This window comes from Embiotoca jacksoni, unplaced genomic scaffold, assembly GCF_022577435.1.
Source record: "Embiotoca jacksoni isolate LCO1_2020_lvr unplaced genomic scaffold, fEmbJac1.0.p SCAF_28, whole genome shotgun sequence".
Lineage (NCBI taxonomy): Eukaryota > Metazoa > Chordata > Actinopteri > Embiotocidae > Embiotoca > Embiotoca jacksoni.
In genome coordinates, this window is record NW_027185379.1 from 3,604,231 (window position 1) to 3,621,211 (window position 16,981).

The 16,981-nt window shown below is 40.7% G+C and overlaps 1 protein-coding gene across 2 annotated transcripts; it reads left to right on the top strand.

Moving 5' to 3' along the window:
• Nucleotides 1-337: 337 nt before the first annotated feature.
• LOC138205317 (tripartite motif-containing protein 3-like) lies at nucleotides 338-16,978 on the top strand. Of its 2 annotated transcripts, XM_069161234.1 has the most exons (13): nucleotides 339-473; nucleotides 9,071-9,243; nucleotides 9,841-10,081; nucleotides 10,276-10,427; nucleotides 10,556-10,736; nucleotides 10,834-11,563; nucleotides 11,816-11,919; nucleotides 12,013-12,180; nucleotides 12,273-12,441; nucleotides 13,785-13,844; nucleotides 14,088-14,158; nucleotides 14,566-14,706; nucleotides 14,810-16,978. In XM_069161234.1, the coding sequence occupies exons 2-13, from the start codon at nucleotides 9,098-9,100 to the stop codon at nucleotides 14,960-14,962; spliced, it is 2,316 nt and encodes a 771-aa protein (XP_069017335.1). In that variant the 5' UTR covers nucleotides 339-473; nucleotides 9,071-9,097; the 3' UTR covers nucleotides 14,963-16,978. The 2 variants fall into 2 exon arrangements, with proteins under 2 accessions (XP_069017336.1, XP_069017335.1); XM_069161235.1 differs by lacking the exon at nucleotides 13,785-13,844 and having other exon boundaries at nucleotides 338-473.
• The last annotated feature ends 3 nt before the right edge of the window (nucleotides 16,979-16,981 follow it).

Genomic DNA, 16,981 nt, shown 5'->3' on the forward strand with positions numbered 1-16,981 from the left:
TATTTCATGAATGTTTTATTAGCAGGTATATTATTTTTGTCTTAACACTAATAATTATTTGCATCTAAGTATTCCAAAGCTTAAAAGATAATAAACTGCATCCTTTGTCCTTTTAAGGGAAAAGGGTGGTATCTAAGGAAGCCAAACCCCTTTGCACCAGACAGATTTATCCCTCAGTCAGTTCTGAGATTTTACCTCATTTGCATATTCCCTGCCCCCTCCATATGCTATTGGGTTCTCCAACTCCTCCCATCAGCCATCTGACCAATACTATGTGTAAGCCACTCCTCTAATCTCCTCCTTTCCCTTGTCCTCTTCCTTACTGTCCCCTTCTACTCCCAGACAGACCCTGCCCTTTCCTTTCTGTCGCCCTGTCTGTGGATTCTGTTGTAAAGCATTGGGACACTGACAATGGGAGGCTTTTTCTACGGCCTACAATGCTGACACTTCGATTCCTCCTGCTGGGAATTCATGTGAGTACAATCTGGCCATTCGCTTCTTTTTATGGCGTCATATTTGTGCTTTCTCATCTTGTTTGTGCCGTTATCTTTAGTCCTCAATAATACAATGACTGGGATAGGAACAGATGAATAATTGATTACTTCATCCCAACAAGCATCTGTGCTTTAGTAAAACACAGAGGGGCTTTGCTCAGTAACTATGATGTCTTTTCTTTTGTTCTATATTCTATTTGTATCACTTAGAATTACTGAAAAATGTAAGTGAAAAGTGTTTTATGCCAGCCTCGTTTAAGAGCAACTGTTGCACTAAAAGACCCTGCTCCCCTTATTCTTTATTGCTTCCTCAAGCAGCCCACACACTTCTCCATTTTAGCTCCTAGCTGGGTGCCGGCTGGCTGCCGGCTCTGTAGCAGGTGGGCATCTCTGCTGCAGTCTGAGGGCTTGGCTATGTAATCAGGAATACATGCTCTTTTGTTTAGCGGATTAGTGATCTTTCATTGGTTTTCTGATCTGAATTTGTATAGAGTATACTGCTGGGAAGCTGTGTGAGGAGCCACATGTGAATCAGCCTCTTGTTTGCTTATGTCACCCTGTCACTCCTTGTGTTGCATTACACTGCAGCAACAGCACCAGGCAATGCATCATTTTCACACCTCCTGCCTCGACTGTGAGCAGATGGTTCAGTTTTCTGTTCTGTATTGATTGGTCTTTGTTCTGGAAGACGGTTCATCATTGTGTACAACTATCTGAAAAGTTAGTTTTGATGAGTGCAGTTGATATTTGTCTGGTTTTGCTCTGCTGGCTGTGTGCACTGGGTCACAGGGAGGTTGCAGACAGTCCTGGATGCTGTGCCACAGGGCAGATTCTTAGCAGGGCTTACATGTCTACAGGGCTTCAGGGCACCATTCAGTTACACGGGCAAGGAGTCTCATCCTACATCTGTGTTTTTAGATGTCCTGGGCCAGCAGCATGCTCAAAAGAACTGGGGGACAAACAAGGGTGTGCTGTTGGTCACATTGTATAAATACACTCTGAATTGTTTCTCCACATCTTGGGAAACCTTGAACTAATGGTCAAGTGTTGAATACCAGGAACAGAGCTCAAATTGTAGCTTAGAAGTGACCAGATACAAAACAACCTTGGAATACTAATTTGATGAAAGGCAGGCAAACATGTGGCAGTCTGAAGATGTAACATGAACCCTACTTGTTATCAATATCAACTCCCTTTGCACGCACACACAATAAAATATTGATAAATAGATTATACATAGATAGATTGTTCAGGATAATTTGATCCTGATTTTTTTATACTCAATAATGTAATAATTTAGCCTCCAGGTTATATCACTATTTAAATTAGGCCCATGGCAGTAGATTTTACTGGGGTTATCTTCTTATCTTGTGCACTAAAATGAAATGATAAAAAAACTGAATTTCACATTAGTTGAAATATTTGATCTGGCTCAAACTTTAAATTGCTAATTTTTTGTCTCATTATTCTGATTTCAAATAAGTTAGGTTCTTTATTGTATTTCTGGCCTTTTTTACTTGACATCATGAGGTCCTTAAAATAAACATGCAAATTAAAGGCTGAACTGTTGCTTCCAATTTGATCCATACTGCAGTATAATAGCTCTGAAAGTGGCCAATGAGAAAGTACAGAATACTGATATACACAATAAAACATTCAAGAGTAAATTTTAACTTGAGATGCCCCTATTTAATAAACAAGGAATAAGGACTTTACATTTTGCATGTTGAATCTTGTTGTCAATTTAAATTGGCTCATTCACACACAAGGAACTGTATCTTCACATTGACCAGCACTGATTGTGTTCTGCTCAAATAATGTGTGTGTTCTGTAGCTCGACACTTGAGACTGATCAAAGCCAATCACAACGCTGTAATTTTTCCTCATCTAAGATGGATTTTCCCGAAACCACCTGTCACCTGTTTTCACAAGCACCATTTTCACTAGTTGATAACCAATTTCTTTATATACTTGCATACGAGGCATCAGGAGTCTACCATAACCTCATGAAGAAGGATGCAGGCACATCAAACATAATACAAGGTAAAACAGTATCTTACTGTCTAAGCTATAATTTCAGGAAAAGCAGCACCATCATTGCACAAAGAGGTGATTTCAGTCACTGGACTTTGAAATGCCACCTTATATTTAGTGAACTGCAGTATGTAGTTTAAAAGTCTGTGGCTATATGGCAGGATGAGATAAACTGAACCCAGGTGAGGAAGTGTTTCTAGAAATTACAAAATTACAGCCATTTTTAAAGGTTAACATTTACTCTGCGAAATGTATCACGGCACGTAGCTGGTCAGATCAGATGGTGTAAATCAGTACAAAAAAATAAATACAATGCCACACAAATCCCTGATATTTAATCTAAATTATATAATTCTCCATATTCAGTTTTTACTTTTTTTCTATTATGGTAATGTTGCTTAGGTTACTCAGCACAGATGCCGTACATTTCAACAAACCAAAAGTTTGTGTTGCTCAAATAACTGTCAAGCCAAATTCTGAACCGCCACATGTTGTTTAAGTCATTTACAGTTTGTGTACCAAATTTGAACACCATTGTTGTCACCATGAGGCTATTAGTGCACAAACTGATCATTGGTAATCAAATAGCTAAGCAATAAGCACAGGACTACATGTACGTGACATTATGTGACCACGTGAGTCGCCCTGTGGCTCTTACTGCAGGTGAAGAAGTGTTGCGGGCCCTGCTGATGCACTGATCGACCTTTTGTGAAATCTGCAGTGCATGTTGTGCCTGCAGACACGCTGCCTGCATGCCGCATTGTCTTCTGCCAATGTTTATGATAGTGGGCTCGTTGTGAGAGACACGGATATCTCCTGACATGATGTGGTCACTTTGTCTCATCTCCTCTCATTAGCTGTCAGATCTCATCAAGCTAATATCCGCAAACAAAAATAACATAATTGACTAAAACAGGATTTTTTTTTTTTTTTTAGGTTTCTTGACTAATTGCACTTTACATTTAGAATCAATGTCAGCACCTTTTTAAAAAAAAAAATATTTCTAATACACAAACTCAGCAAATTTTAGTCAGGCCTTTGTTATGTATGCAAATGTATTCCTATGCACGCAGACTTAGAAAGTCAGTCAAACATAAAAGTATCAAATTAAACAAAATAATTAAAATAAATATAGATTTCAAGCCTTCTTGTCCCTAAGATGGCCTCCATGGAAACACTATAACGTCATTCAAACAGCAGTGGTTAGAATATTTGTGTCCTATGTCGAGTCTATTGTTCTGTAAAGCCGTATACAACATGTAATTCTTTCATTATGTGAGACTCCTACGACCGTTCTGACAGACACTGATGCAGTGAGACAGATGCCTTCATCTGATGCAGCGAAGTGTAAGGGGAGCTTGTTAGTTTGAGGAGAAGTTTCTGTGCTGTGTGAATAATGATTGATGAGTCATCATATAGCCGAGCACCCATGGTGGCCCCTCAGCAGTCCCTTAACACACACCAAAAAAAAACTCCCACTGAAATGCAGTTTGAGAGATCTGACTGCCTGGATGTCTCATTGCCAGGTCTGCATCATGCTTGTTGTCCTAAACAGTGCAAGGGCCCTAGATTGGCATTGCTAATATTATTGGGATGATGTAATGAGTAATTCTTGACCTGAGTCTAGATTAGACTCTGTCAGATATTGCTGAAAATGTACATAATGATCGCATGTTACTGATTTGCTTATTGCTTTACTGCCGATGGTGAAGCAAAAAAAAAAAGCTAAATTCAGAACACCTTTGAAATGATGATGACAGTTAGATTTCAAACAACTTAGATATTTTTAGCAATGCAGTTGGTTTATGACATTCACAGTACTGTAGAAAGCAGCTCAGATAGATTGGTATTATGTAATTCATGAAGTGTCTCCCGAGGTAAAGTCTCTGGTACACAGCTGCGTTTCTCGTTTGAACTCTTTCTTCTGCTTTCTCTCTGTCAAACATACAGATATTTCATATTTACACTCATTAAAGATTTAGGTTATTTCTGCTCAGGTTAGCACAAGAACAATTGCTGCATGATGGCAGTCGATGACACAACAGATGTGGTTGGAGACATAAACTATAGTCTATATTTAAACACCATCTTGAGAGCACGTCATGATGGGCCAACACATCTGACTTCAGGTCTGTGAGATTTTTGGCCAATGTTTACTGGTGCAGCACACAGCCAACTGCTGAAATACAGTCTACAGATCTCACCGGAGAGTGAAACAATTACAAAGCAGTAATGATTAATATAATCTAACAATCTAAAAAAAAAAATTAACCGGTATTACTAAAACACACCTAAAATACTGAAAGGAGTTGTGAGAGAATAAGCTTGACTTTTGCTCGAACATAAGAAAAGGAAGCAAAGAGGAAAATACTTTTTATGGCCTTTGAAGCACAAACATCCTGGAATCCTAAATGGTCACAGTTAAGGAATGATATTAAGAATCTACAAATTACAGCCTTCTTAAAGGAACAGTTCCCCATTCATTGTGTTATCCCTTATTAACTCTAAGAGGAATTACATCACAATTATATAAAGGTGAAACATGTTTGATTATTTAACATGTGATTTTGCTTGTATTCATTCTATATTATAATTGTTTTCTAATAATTAATTTCATGGATCATTGATCATATCCAGCCCAATTCTTCAACTGAGTAAATGCAGTTAAATGTGTTTTGCTCAAAGTATAAGACACAAAAACTCAACAGAAAAATGTCTTTCTACAGTGTCCCAGTTAGGCCAGATAATCCACAGATGTTTTGACACAATATTTGTTCTACCAAATTCCAATTCTATATCAATACCAGTTCAACAGTAAATTGTATCCCTTTGACTGATTTCCATTAACTGACGGAAGATGTTGACCCTCAAAATATATTATTTCCTGAAAGCAGGCTGATTTATAACCACTAATTGAAAAAATATTTAGAAAATAACTTTTTGGAATTCAAAGATCTTTAATGGCTCTCACTTTGATTAGTCTGACTGACCAAGAGGTTTTATTTTCCACAGAATCTAGTCAGTCTGACACTTTTTGGGTGATTCTGCGTAGATTGTTTTCACATCCATAAAAGATGACATCACTCGTTAAATCCTTTATTCATGTGGCAAACAAAACATTTATTAATTTATTTCACTTTACAAAGTAATAAAATGCACTGAATAGCAGACGTGAGTCATCACATTTACAGGCTTCTGGTCAAGTCAGCACACAAATCACAACGACCAAAACAAGTTGCGGTTTATGGGAGCAGCGTATGGCTACCTGCTCTATCACAGACGAATTCCAAGCAGATTACGCGGAGAGCAATGTTTTGTCATGTTAGAATCCGATTAAACACTATATTAGACAGAGAAAGGTGTTGAGCGCACAAAAAACTCACCTCAAGCATGATATACCTCTATCATCTGGTCTATGGACAAGCAATGACAGGCACATGCAGCATTTTCTTTAAAACTCTGATTTAATTTGACTGGGCATGATCGTTTCATACGAATCGAGGCGACACAGTAATCCAGATGGCAGACAGGGCCTGACCCTGCAGGAGGACTCTAAGCCACTTAAGTGTAATGCAGGGTGAGAGTGGCAAGTGATGGTTTGGAGTCGAGACAGCTGAGTTGGAAAACCTCCATGTTCTGTGGATCTCTGCAGGCAACATGTTCCACCATGACATACAAAGAGAGAAAACATTGTTGCATACTGACAGGGATGGTTGACCTGATCTGTGCTGATCATGCATTTCCCATGACAAAGCCTTGTAGTGGATATCAAATCACGTGCTTCAACGAACATCACAGTAGACTGCAGATCTCAGTCTGTAGTCTCTTTAATGCCCCGACTGTTACTATATGTCCATTATTACTATCAGGCATAAAGAGCTTTGTGAAAAGAGCTTGTAAAGTTACATAATTAAACCCTCTGCAGAGATTTCATGAACATTCTTTGTGTGTTCTCTGTTCATTTTTCATTACCGTTTTGCTCATATAATCGAGCCTTTCTCTGAGTACATGCACACCTACGGAGGGCTGCTGTCAGTGAGTGACTGTTTTTAAAGAAAGATATTCTTTCTGTGGTGAGGCAAGTGGGAGTAATTGAGCCGAGGAGGGCTGGGGAACAGACAGGCAGGGAGGAAGGGAAGTGAAGGCGGGGGAGACCGTTGCAATCCTACAGGCAGCGGCCAGCCAGCCGAGAGGGGAGGAGCATGAGGGCTTTGGCTCATCACGCTTCCTCCTGATGTCACTCTTAGCTGCTACAATTCAGAGTGCATATATATATACATAAAAAAAAGGAAGATAGCCCAGGGAGGGGAGGGCTTTTGAGGGGAGGCGAGGAAGGGGGAGGCATAGACGGTTGGGGAAGGGCTTGTTGTGTGGACAGTGAAAGGGCTCGGAGAGAGCTCTTTAGTTCCTAGGCCGTCTAATAATCACTTGGGAAGAAGCAACAATGAAGCCTGCATGCCTGATAAAAACCCGCATCTGCACGATGCTTGTGGCTGAGATCAGGCCTGCTGATGCTATGAGTGCATTTCTGTGGCTGAGAGAAAAGAGAAAAATACCAGGATAATAAAAAGAAGGAGAAGAGGTGAAGGGAGGGGAAGAGATGTGGGGTGCTGAGCTTTGAGCAGAGCTGGAATGCCATTGTTAGAGGTCGCTGCTCTGTGCTGCAGAGAGACAGCTGCCTCTGAGGCCTGCTTTCTCATGTGAGACAGGCAACCAAGCTCACCATGACTTTTCCCCACAGACAGACAGACAGGTGGTTCCTGAACTTTGCCTGCTCGGAGTCAAGGGAAGGAACAAGCAGGAATTTGGGGAGGGGAATTTTAAGGCTTCCTCTTTTTTCCTCTTACTCTCAACGAAAAGAGGCCCAGCTTTATGTGTCAAGGCACTGCTCAGAGCTGAGAGAGTGGGACGCTTTAGCTGTTAACGTAGATGCAGGCCTGATAATTAATCTCATCCCAGGTCAAAATGAGCTCCAAACTGGGCTATTAACAATTGCAATGATGCTTGTCATTGTCTGCTCTGTGTATGTATAAGATGCATTAAATGGCAATAAACAGGGCGTTCTTTTCATATTCAAAGTAATGTTATAGTAAATTATACAATGGTGCGCTGCACTCAAATCCACAGTTTTTAGGGCAGGTTTTTTTGGTTCACATTGAGGCTTTTCTTTGAAGGTGCAGTTGAATCAAGTCAAACGTGACAGTTCAGGTGCAGTTGTCATATTCCGCTGCTCTCACGTTCACTTTGATTACACTACCACTATAACAGAGTTACATAAAAATATCTCCTGGGTAATGTAATATTTGCTCAGCGTGTGTGTTTCAGCATATTTCAGTCAGGTTTGATTATCACAGGGCTCTGCAGTCGAAGATAGTTTCCACTGGCATTTGTACAAACTATTAAAATCTCACTCAGCTAAACTAGAGGCTATCTTGCTTAGAAGCTTTGTTAAGTGTTTATGAAGTAATTGAGCGTCCATGACGGTAGTACGTGTTCACATTACAAGAACTCAATCAGGCAGGATGTTGCACAAATGACACACTTTGCATGAACTTTTACTCTAATTCAAAATGTCTTTTTTATTAATGCGAGACTTTACCAGACATTACTACATCAGTTTTCATACACATGTCATGGTCATGAGAGGATGGGCTATTACAGGCACGGTTAAAGACAACAAGAGTAACATCTGAAATGAAGTTAAATTTCCAAGGAGCCTGTGGCTAATGACCTGCTCTCTACAACATCTGAGTTGCCTGACAGAAGGTGTCACAGAGGAGAGGATGTCTGGGGAAAACTCTGAAAAAAACAGAGGGCTTAATAGTTTCTGATTTTACACAGATGAACTGACCAACACACCCATCAGTGGCTGAAATGTGAACGTTACATGAAATACACTTTTTTTTTTCAGCATTGTGTCTGTGCATGTAATCCTTTTTGTGCTTATGTGCAATATGACAGATGTGCAACATGTCATTGGCACACTCATTTAATCTGTGCTTGACCCAGTGATACAGTTTCATATAACAGCATCTCTGCTATCTGAACAGAGAGCCAGCAGGCGTCCACTCATCTGGAATTCAAATCGGATAATGAAACTAACAGTGTGTGACAAAATATTGCCAGGAACGAAGCACAAGATGCATCCCAGCCATTTCTGTCATATAGACACATACTATGCAATACTCATGCCACTGAGTACAGACTTGTTGGCTTCTAAACAACATAGTTGTCCCGGTTCAGAGTTTCACCCTGCAGAGTTGATCACATGTATTCAGTTCTTTTCCACTGCATTAACTTGACTAGGATTTTCACTTATGAAGTCAAACAACCTCTGGCTAAGAAGCTTATACTACTGACACAGTTTGATAAGGGACAGCATGAATTGCCAGCAAATACAGGACTTGGAAGTGGTTTTATAATGTTAACAGCATTATGACTCATTTCTTCCTTTGCTCGAGCTACGCCCTCCTCGCCCTGCTGTGGTGTTTCCTTAAGGCTTTGTTGACCTTTCCCCTGTTTTTTTCACCCTGTGTGTGCAGGTTAAGTGGTCCCTGTGCCCCCTTTGAATGTCTGCCACTATGGCGAAGCGTGAGACCGGCAGCACCAGCCCTGTGGTGAGGCAGATAGACAAGCAGTTCCTGGTCTGCAGCATCTGTTTGGATCATTATCACAACCCCAAGGTTTTGCCCTGCCTGCACACATTCTGTGAGAAGTAAGCTCTGAATCAACCACTCAAATTTTATTTGTACCTTTTTATAAAGTGCTTTACAGGTGACTGACAAACTTGGATTAATTTGACAGTAAAAATATAAATAGACATTAAGGGGAGAAAATAAAATTCAAGTTGAAAATGTAATCAGAACCTTAAAAATGTTTGAAGCTAAATTTAAAAAATAAGACCGCTTTGAAACTATTTTTGGAAAAAATGTCTTTGAATTATGTGGATTATTATGTGTTTAGAAATGTCAGAATTAGGTGTAATAGTAAAAACCCAATTTGTCACATCATTAAAGCCAGCTATTCTCATGAATGTGTCTCTTGCATGAAGTAAAGCACTAAATGCTCTGAGCTTGGCTACAAGTGAAACAGACAGCCTTCTTCATTACACAGCGTTGTTGGCAGCAATTTCCACAGATGTCCAGCTAGTACAGTTCTTAAATTGTTGTGCCCAGTAAAAAGTGTAAGAACCACAATCACATTTTCTTCTAAACAAGTCTACGAGAGGTTTGGCATCTATTTGAACACTTAATCATAGCACTATCTCTCTAATTGATTTCTTTTTTTTTTGTTTTATCTTGTCTCATTGTAGATGTCTACAGAACTATATTCCTCCGCAGTCTTTGACGCTGTCCTGTCCAGTGTGCAGACAGACCTCTATCTTGCCAGAGAAGGGTGTGGCAGCCCTGCAGAACAACTTCTTCATCACAAACCTAATGGAGGTGTTGCAGCGAGACCCAGAGTGCAGCCGACCCGAGGCGGGCAGTGTTCTCGAGTCGGCCAATGCAGCTACAACCTGCCAGCCGCTTTCTTGCCCCAACCACGAGGGCAAGGTAAGCCAAAATAAAAAGGACAGGGAGTCTCATATACATGTCATATCTGTCAGAGATTTATGACAACACTGTTCACTGTTACCAGGTCTTCTAATGAGCATTTTTTTTTTTAAATATATGTTTGAATTTATAAGCATCTTTAGCCCCAGAGATGTGGTGATCATTTGTCTTGTGCTCCACTGCACCATCTGCAGGTGATGGAGTTTTACTGCGAGTCATGTGAAACAGCCATGTGTCTGGAGTGCACAGAAGGAGAACACAGAGAGCATGTGACAGTTCCTCTGAGGGATGTGCTGGAACAGCACAAGTCAGCTCTTAAAAATCAGCTGGACACTGTACGCAACAGGTATAACTTTTAGTGTGCTAATCATTATTTAATTATGTAATTACTTTTCGAAGATCCTTCAAATATTGGAAATATAAAGAATGCAGATTTAAAAGTTGTATCCTGTGTTCATCCCTCTTTTTGGGCAGATTACCTCAGCTGACGGCTGCCATTGATCTTGTGAATGAGATCTCCAAGCAGCTTACAGAGAGGAAAAATGGGGCAGTGACTGAAATCAGTAATACTTTTGATGAGCTGGAGAAGGCCTTACATCAGCGCAAGACTGCTCTCACTACTGAGGTGGAAAACATCTGCAGCACCAAGCAGAAGGTCAGAGGTCCTCTGAGTTGTATCTTGTCGTAATGTTTCACATTTCAGTACAAGCACCACTTATTGTCTGCCTCTGTGTCTTTGGGCATTTTTTTAGGTGCTTCAAGCCCAGCTAACGTCCTTGCTGCAGGGCAAAGAGAATATCCAGAGCAGTTGTAACTTCACAGAGCATGCCCTGAGCCACGGCAGCGCCACCGAGGTCCTGCTGGTTCAGAAGCAAATGGGAGAGCGTGTCGGTGCTTTGGCACGACACAGTTTTCCTGAACAGCCTCACGAAAATGGACATCTTGAATGCCAGGTAGAGACGGACGGACTGAGGCGCTCCATCCAGAACCTGGGAGTCCTGATCACAACAGGGGCTGTAGGCCATACCAGTGTTGCCACCGGTGAGGGCCTGCGGCACGCACTGGTCGGCCAGCACACCACCATCACAGTTACCACGAAAGACAAAGACGGAGAACTGGTGAAAACTGGCAATGCTGCTCTCCGGGCAGAGATTGTCTCTGCAGACAGAGTGTGCACTGAAGCTGAGGTGGTGGACAACAAGAACGGCACCTACGAGGTTGGATATACCATCCGCTCTGAAGGAGAATTCACCTTCTCCTTGCTGCTGTATGAACAGCCTGTGAGGGGGAGTCCGTTCCGTTTGCGTGCCGTCAAACCGTCAGATGTCCTGCAGTCGCCAGACGACGTGAAGAGAAGAGTGAAGTCCCCGAGTGGAGGAGGAGGTCATGTTCGACAGAAAGCTGTGCGCAGGCCCTCCAGCATGTACAGCACCACAAAGAAAAAGGAGAACCCAATAGAGGATGAGCTGATCTACAGAGTCGGTGGGTGAATAACAGCCAGTTCTGCTGTTAATTATAGTAACTGCTGACTGAGCTGCTTGATGCCTTTCTCATATCTCAGGAAAAAGAGGCCTCATCAGGGACTCAAATTATCCAGAGTCAAGCTATTTTGATGCAAATTAAACATTAACCTTATCGAGACATCCCAAACAAAATACAGAACAGAGCTCATATGTACATTATTTTCACTCATGCATAGTGCTAAAGCACCTTCATGTCTTGTTGGTACGACAGGAACAAGAGGGCGAGATAAAGGAGAATTCACCAACCTTCAAGGCATCTCAACCTCCAGTAATGGGCGGATTGTGGTGGCAGACAGCAACAACCAGTGCATACAGGTCATTGTCTATCACTCTCTTAAACTGCGAAAAAATGTAATGCATAATTTCATAGTTCAGTTTCTGAAGTAACTGAATTTTCTCTTTTTCTAGGTCTTCTCGAATGATGGCCAGTTTAAGATGAGGTTTGGGGTGAGGGGTCGTTCACCAGGGCAGCTGCAGCGTCCCACAGGGGTCACAGTAGACATGAATGGTGACATAATTGTTGCTGACTACGACAATAGATGGATTAGCATCTTCTCCTCCGATGGAAAGTTCAAGGTAAGTGTTCTCAGCCAGGAATGAAAATACAATTTTCACCACAAAAATGTTGAATACAAAAAACCTGAATGACCAAACTGTACCTGTCACAGAATAAAATTGGGGCTGGAAGATTGATGGGACCCAAAGGTGTGGCTGTAGATAAAAACGGACACATCATCACCGTTGATAATAAAGCCTGCTGTGTCTTCATCTTCCAATCAAACGGGAAGTTAGTGACGAAGTTCGGAGCGAGAGGAACATCAGACAGACACTTTGCAGGTACTGCTTGCTGTTACAAATAAACAAGAGTATGTCATTCAGCAACGATATCTCTTACAGGAAGAGACTGAGATGCACTTTTAAAGAAGCTTGATATTTCAGGGCATGTTGGGCCAGATTTACAGATTTTATTCATGTTTTTTTACAGGACTGTTGATTTGTACAAATATCATTTATTTCAGGGGTCTCCAACCCGTGGTTTGCAAACTACCAGTAGCTCGGACCCGATTCTAAGTGGATTGCTGAAGATTTGGACAATATGCACTGCTTCCGATACATAGACTTACTTGGGCGTGCCACCCAGGTATAATGAGAGACGCTCAAGTATATTTGGTGATCAATTTCAGCATTTCTTATCTATTTATTTCTTTAACCAAGAGAACGTCGCTATCAACGCGATCGATGAACGAGTGGACAATCTCCCCCCGCTCCCTTCACCTGTGTCCACAACGTGTCAGTGCAGCAGAGGTTGAGCTCAGCCCTTCATTAAACACGCAGAGATCAGAGGACAGAAACTGTGATCTGCAACACATCTGCAAAACACAGCAGAGACTCTCACACTAAGCCAGAAAGAAACGGGTGCTCATAAATTAGGTATATTACATAAATAAGATATTTTCGGCTAGACCGCAACAGCGAGTGTCTGTCTCTAAGTGATTGAGAGATCAAAGTAACACCGCAGGGTCACTGAACGACTTTTCTAATTAATTAAAAGCTCTCCAGTTTCACACAGGGTCCAGTCATATACTAAGCTTTGACACAGACACAAGTTTCTTAAATTTTATTTAAAGAAGGATTTATTTGACCAGTTTGGCCACTCATGAGTTGTCAATTTGTTATTGTTCACGTATTGGAAACTTAGTGAGCTGGTTTGGATGGAGCTCAGCTATGTGAGTAAATGTTGTAAAAAACATGAAGTGCTCCAGGACACTTTCATTTTGTCAAAGAGGCTGTCAGAGGAAAAAAGGTTGGAGACCCCTGATTTATTGAGTTATCAGCATGTTTCTGTAGACCCCTTATTTTACAGTCTAGCTAATGTATGCTTGTGTTGATGCACACAGTTAATTTGTTTTATTTTTTATTGTTGCACTGATTACCTTAAACTATAAACATGCACCAAATCATCATCTATGAGGAGGCAAAAACTCCTAATGCATGAAAAGATGTGATGATTGTTCTTGCCTCAGTCAGATTTCAATAATTGGCTTGTGTCACTTGAACCCCTCGCTGATGATGCTTCAGTTGTTCCACAGACTGCAGTGTTTAAGTTGAAACTCACCCGTTCTTGCAGGTTTCCTTTCTCACTTGGACCTTTTCTTTTCTTTTCTTTTCTTTTCTTTTAGAGAAAAGTGGTGCAAACATTGCACTGGAAACAAAGCTTAGTAAATCTGGCCCTGTTTTCAGTAAGTAATCAATTCACTGTGGGTGTGAACTAAGGAAATTAATCTTTGTTCTTTTTAAATGTTGATGCATCCGCTCTGTCATGTCTCACATTTTGTCCCACGTCAACCCTCAGAGTCTCTGTGACCACTGTGTGTCTTGTTTTCAAAAGTTCAAAAATAGTGTGGAACTTCCTCTCGTATGTTGTAAAGCAACAGATGACTCCTCTTTACTCTTTCCTTTTCTGTCTCCTCTGCTCTTTTCAGGTCCTCACTTTGTGGCTGTGAATAACAAAAATGAGATAGTGGTCACAGACTTCCATAACCATTCGGTCAAGGTATGGCTTGTAGTAAACATGCAATGGATGAATTGTAAATAAATGGCTTGTCAAAAAACATATATACTAAAGTCAGTTTAACTGGCCAAAGCTACTGCAAACCCGTCCCCTAGTATCTGTGCTTTGCCGTGCCGAACCTTATACAAATTCATTGTTCTAAAAGATGTGCTGGGGCTAAAAGGTTAACGCGGCTAACCACAATGATGTCAGCTTTAAAATTCTTCAGACTCAACCAAACAAACTTCACAAAACCGGAAACAAAAGGAAAACAGTTGCTGTTCCTGATTGGCTGTATTGTTATGAATAGTTTTAGAGATATGCTTTGTATCCTATTTTAGTTTACGTATTTCTATTATGTTTGACAGCGTCATTCTCCCATTGTCTTCCATGTTTAATCCCGCTGACAGGTGTACAATGCAGATGGGGAGTTCTTGTTTAAATTTGGCTCCCACGGAGAGGGCAATGGCCAGTTCAACGCTCCGACCGGTGTGGCTGTGGATGGCAATGGAAATATCATTGTTGCTGATTGGGGCAACAGTAGGATCCAGGTTAGCTTGAGGAAACTACATTTTACCGAAAGCAGAGAGCAATTTTTCAAAGTGTATCAATCACTGGCACTGACCTGTCCTTCTGTGCTCTCTAACCAACCAGGTGTTTGACAGCTCAGGATCCTTCCTCTCCTACATCAACACAACAGCTGACCCGCTTTACGGCCCCCAGGGCTTGGCCCTCACATCTGACGGTCATGTGGCGGTGGCAGACTCCGGGAACCACTGCTTCAAGGTCTACCGCTACCTGCAGTAGAGAACCCAGACAGCCATCTTAGGTAAACTCCAAGCACTGATGACACAAACAATGTATTCCACAGGGTGCAATGATATTTCCAGTACAGCCTTTTGATGTGCACATCAGTCGATCTCCCAGATATAACTGTCACCTCACTTTATCTTTGTGATGTGAATTGAAGGTTGATTTTAAAGTTGAGTGATGTAGCGTCCTTGGGACAAGTAATAACACAAAGCTATGGACCGGTTTTAGGGAAGGTTCAAAAGCATTTCTGTGTATTATTAAACCACACTTTCTGTGAGAGCAGACAGGGTAGGAGATAGATTGAAGTATTTAATCAGCCATAACTTGTCCAGATGCATGAAGTTTTATTTGATCTCAAAGCCTTGTTAACAGCACAGTGTACCTATCAGTTGCTCTTCTCATGAACTATATAATGCTTACAGTGAAATGAACAGCGCTATGCTTCTCCAGCGAGGAAATGTAAAATCTCTCATTTACCAACATCTCACATAAAAATTTCACCACCATCTGTGCATTGATTTGCTGTATGTACTGTATATACATGAATGTATATTGTGTATATTAGATCACTCTGTATGTGTGCTATGATTTTGAAACACTGCGCCTTTTGGCTATTCAGAGCGCAGCAGTCAATGATTCCAAGATTTTAAACACGTGTGTATGGCAGCTGGTAAAGAGTATGCTTTTCAAACATACCCAGCACATGCGTTAAAGAAGAGTGTCATATTTATTGCTAATGTAAGCGGCACAATAATCTTTTTTTTGTTAATATCTGTTATTTTGAAGGGGATAAAACAATGGAAAATGCTAATTTATTTTATTTTATACTAGCTCAACATTTACAAATTATTTTTCTAAATTGATGTGCTTTTTTTTTTTGTGGAACTCAAGATTTTCATCCTTTACCTGGTAGGAAATGTCCCCTTAAAGCAGAATTCAGATTTCCACCCACATATCAAAAATGTAGATCTATGTTTGTACACATCGGCAGCTCTTTTCCAAAGCTACAAACCTGTCTTTGTTTTCATTTTGGATGCCAACAAAATCAAAGTTTCTTTGTTCATGGAATGTAAGGCTAAATTTTGTTATTCATATCAGGATTTTTTTTTTTTTGCCTTTAACAATTTGGTAGCTTTATTCATTCAAGTGCCACCATCTAACCAGAAATAATACATATATCTCAGGAAATCCATCTGAATTTGATCATAATGTCAATGACACAATTATATATATATATATATATATATATATATATTTTTTTTTTTCTTTTTTTTTTCTTTCCCCTGGTAACATAGAGACAGGAGTGTGAGGGGCACACCGGGAGCTTTCTGAAAAAAAAAAAAAAAACCCTGCTGATTTATGCAAATGTAGTCTGGATCCAAGATTTTAGAAATTATTGGGATGGAATATGAATTCTGTTTCACTCTGTCATTTTGTGGCTTCTTTAATATTACTGTAAATTACCATTTGTTAAATGACATTGGCTAGTGAACATATCCACGCTTAAGAATACCCTCACCATGACAGTTCTACTTGTTAGATATGAGTTTCTGCCTGCACTACATCAAACCATGACTCCAAAGGAAGGACTCCTGCATCCGTAGAACTGTGGCTGCTCTTGCTCCCCCTCGTGTTCATTCTATGTAATGTCATATAAAAAACATAGTGCCACAGCAGAAGAGAGACCAGGTGCAGCCAAGACAGGCTCCTGGTCTGACTTAATTACCTACAGCACTGCGTTTAACATCCAAACACCAACATGAACCCGTCAGAATGGGGAGCTTTTTAGACCACGGGACTCAAATATGATTCAAATATGACCAGTTACGTCAGCCAGGAAGCTGCTGTTTTTCATGCATCTGATCTGTTGTTTGACTTGTTGCCAAACAGGAGCAGAGACATCTTTTGAGAGTCAAATGCTCACCTTTTTGAGCTGTGTCTAAAGCATTTTACCCTACCCAATTTTGTTTTCTCTATTAATATGCACTGGTAATAAAAGCACATGGTTTACTG

Bases quoted from the DNA above. Each gene is read 5' to 3' on its own strand.
- LOC138205317 (XM_069161234.1), top strand. From the start codon at position 9,098: ATGTCTGCCACTATGGCGAAGCGTGAGACCGGCAGCACCAGCCCTGTG. The intron at 10,428-10,555 runs GTATAACTTTTA...CTTTTTGGGCAG, and splicing joins CTGGACACTGTACGCAACAG to ATTACCTCAGCTGACGGCTG. The intron at 14,707-14,809 runs GTTAGCTTGAGG...CTAACCAACCAG, and splicing joins GGGGCAACAGTAGGATCCAG to GTGTTTGACAGCTCAGGATC.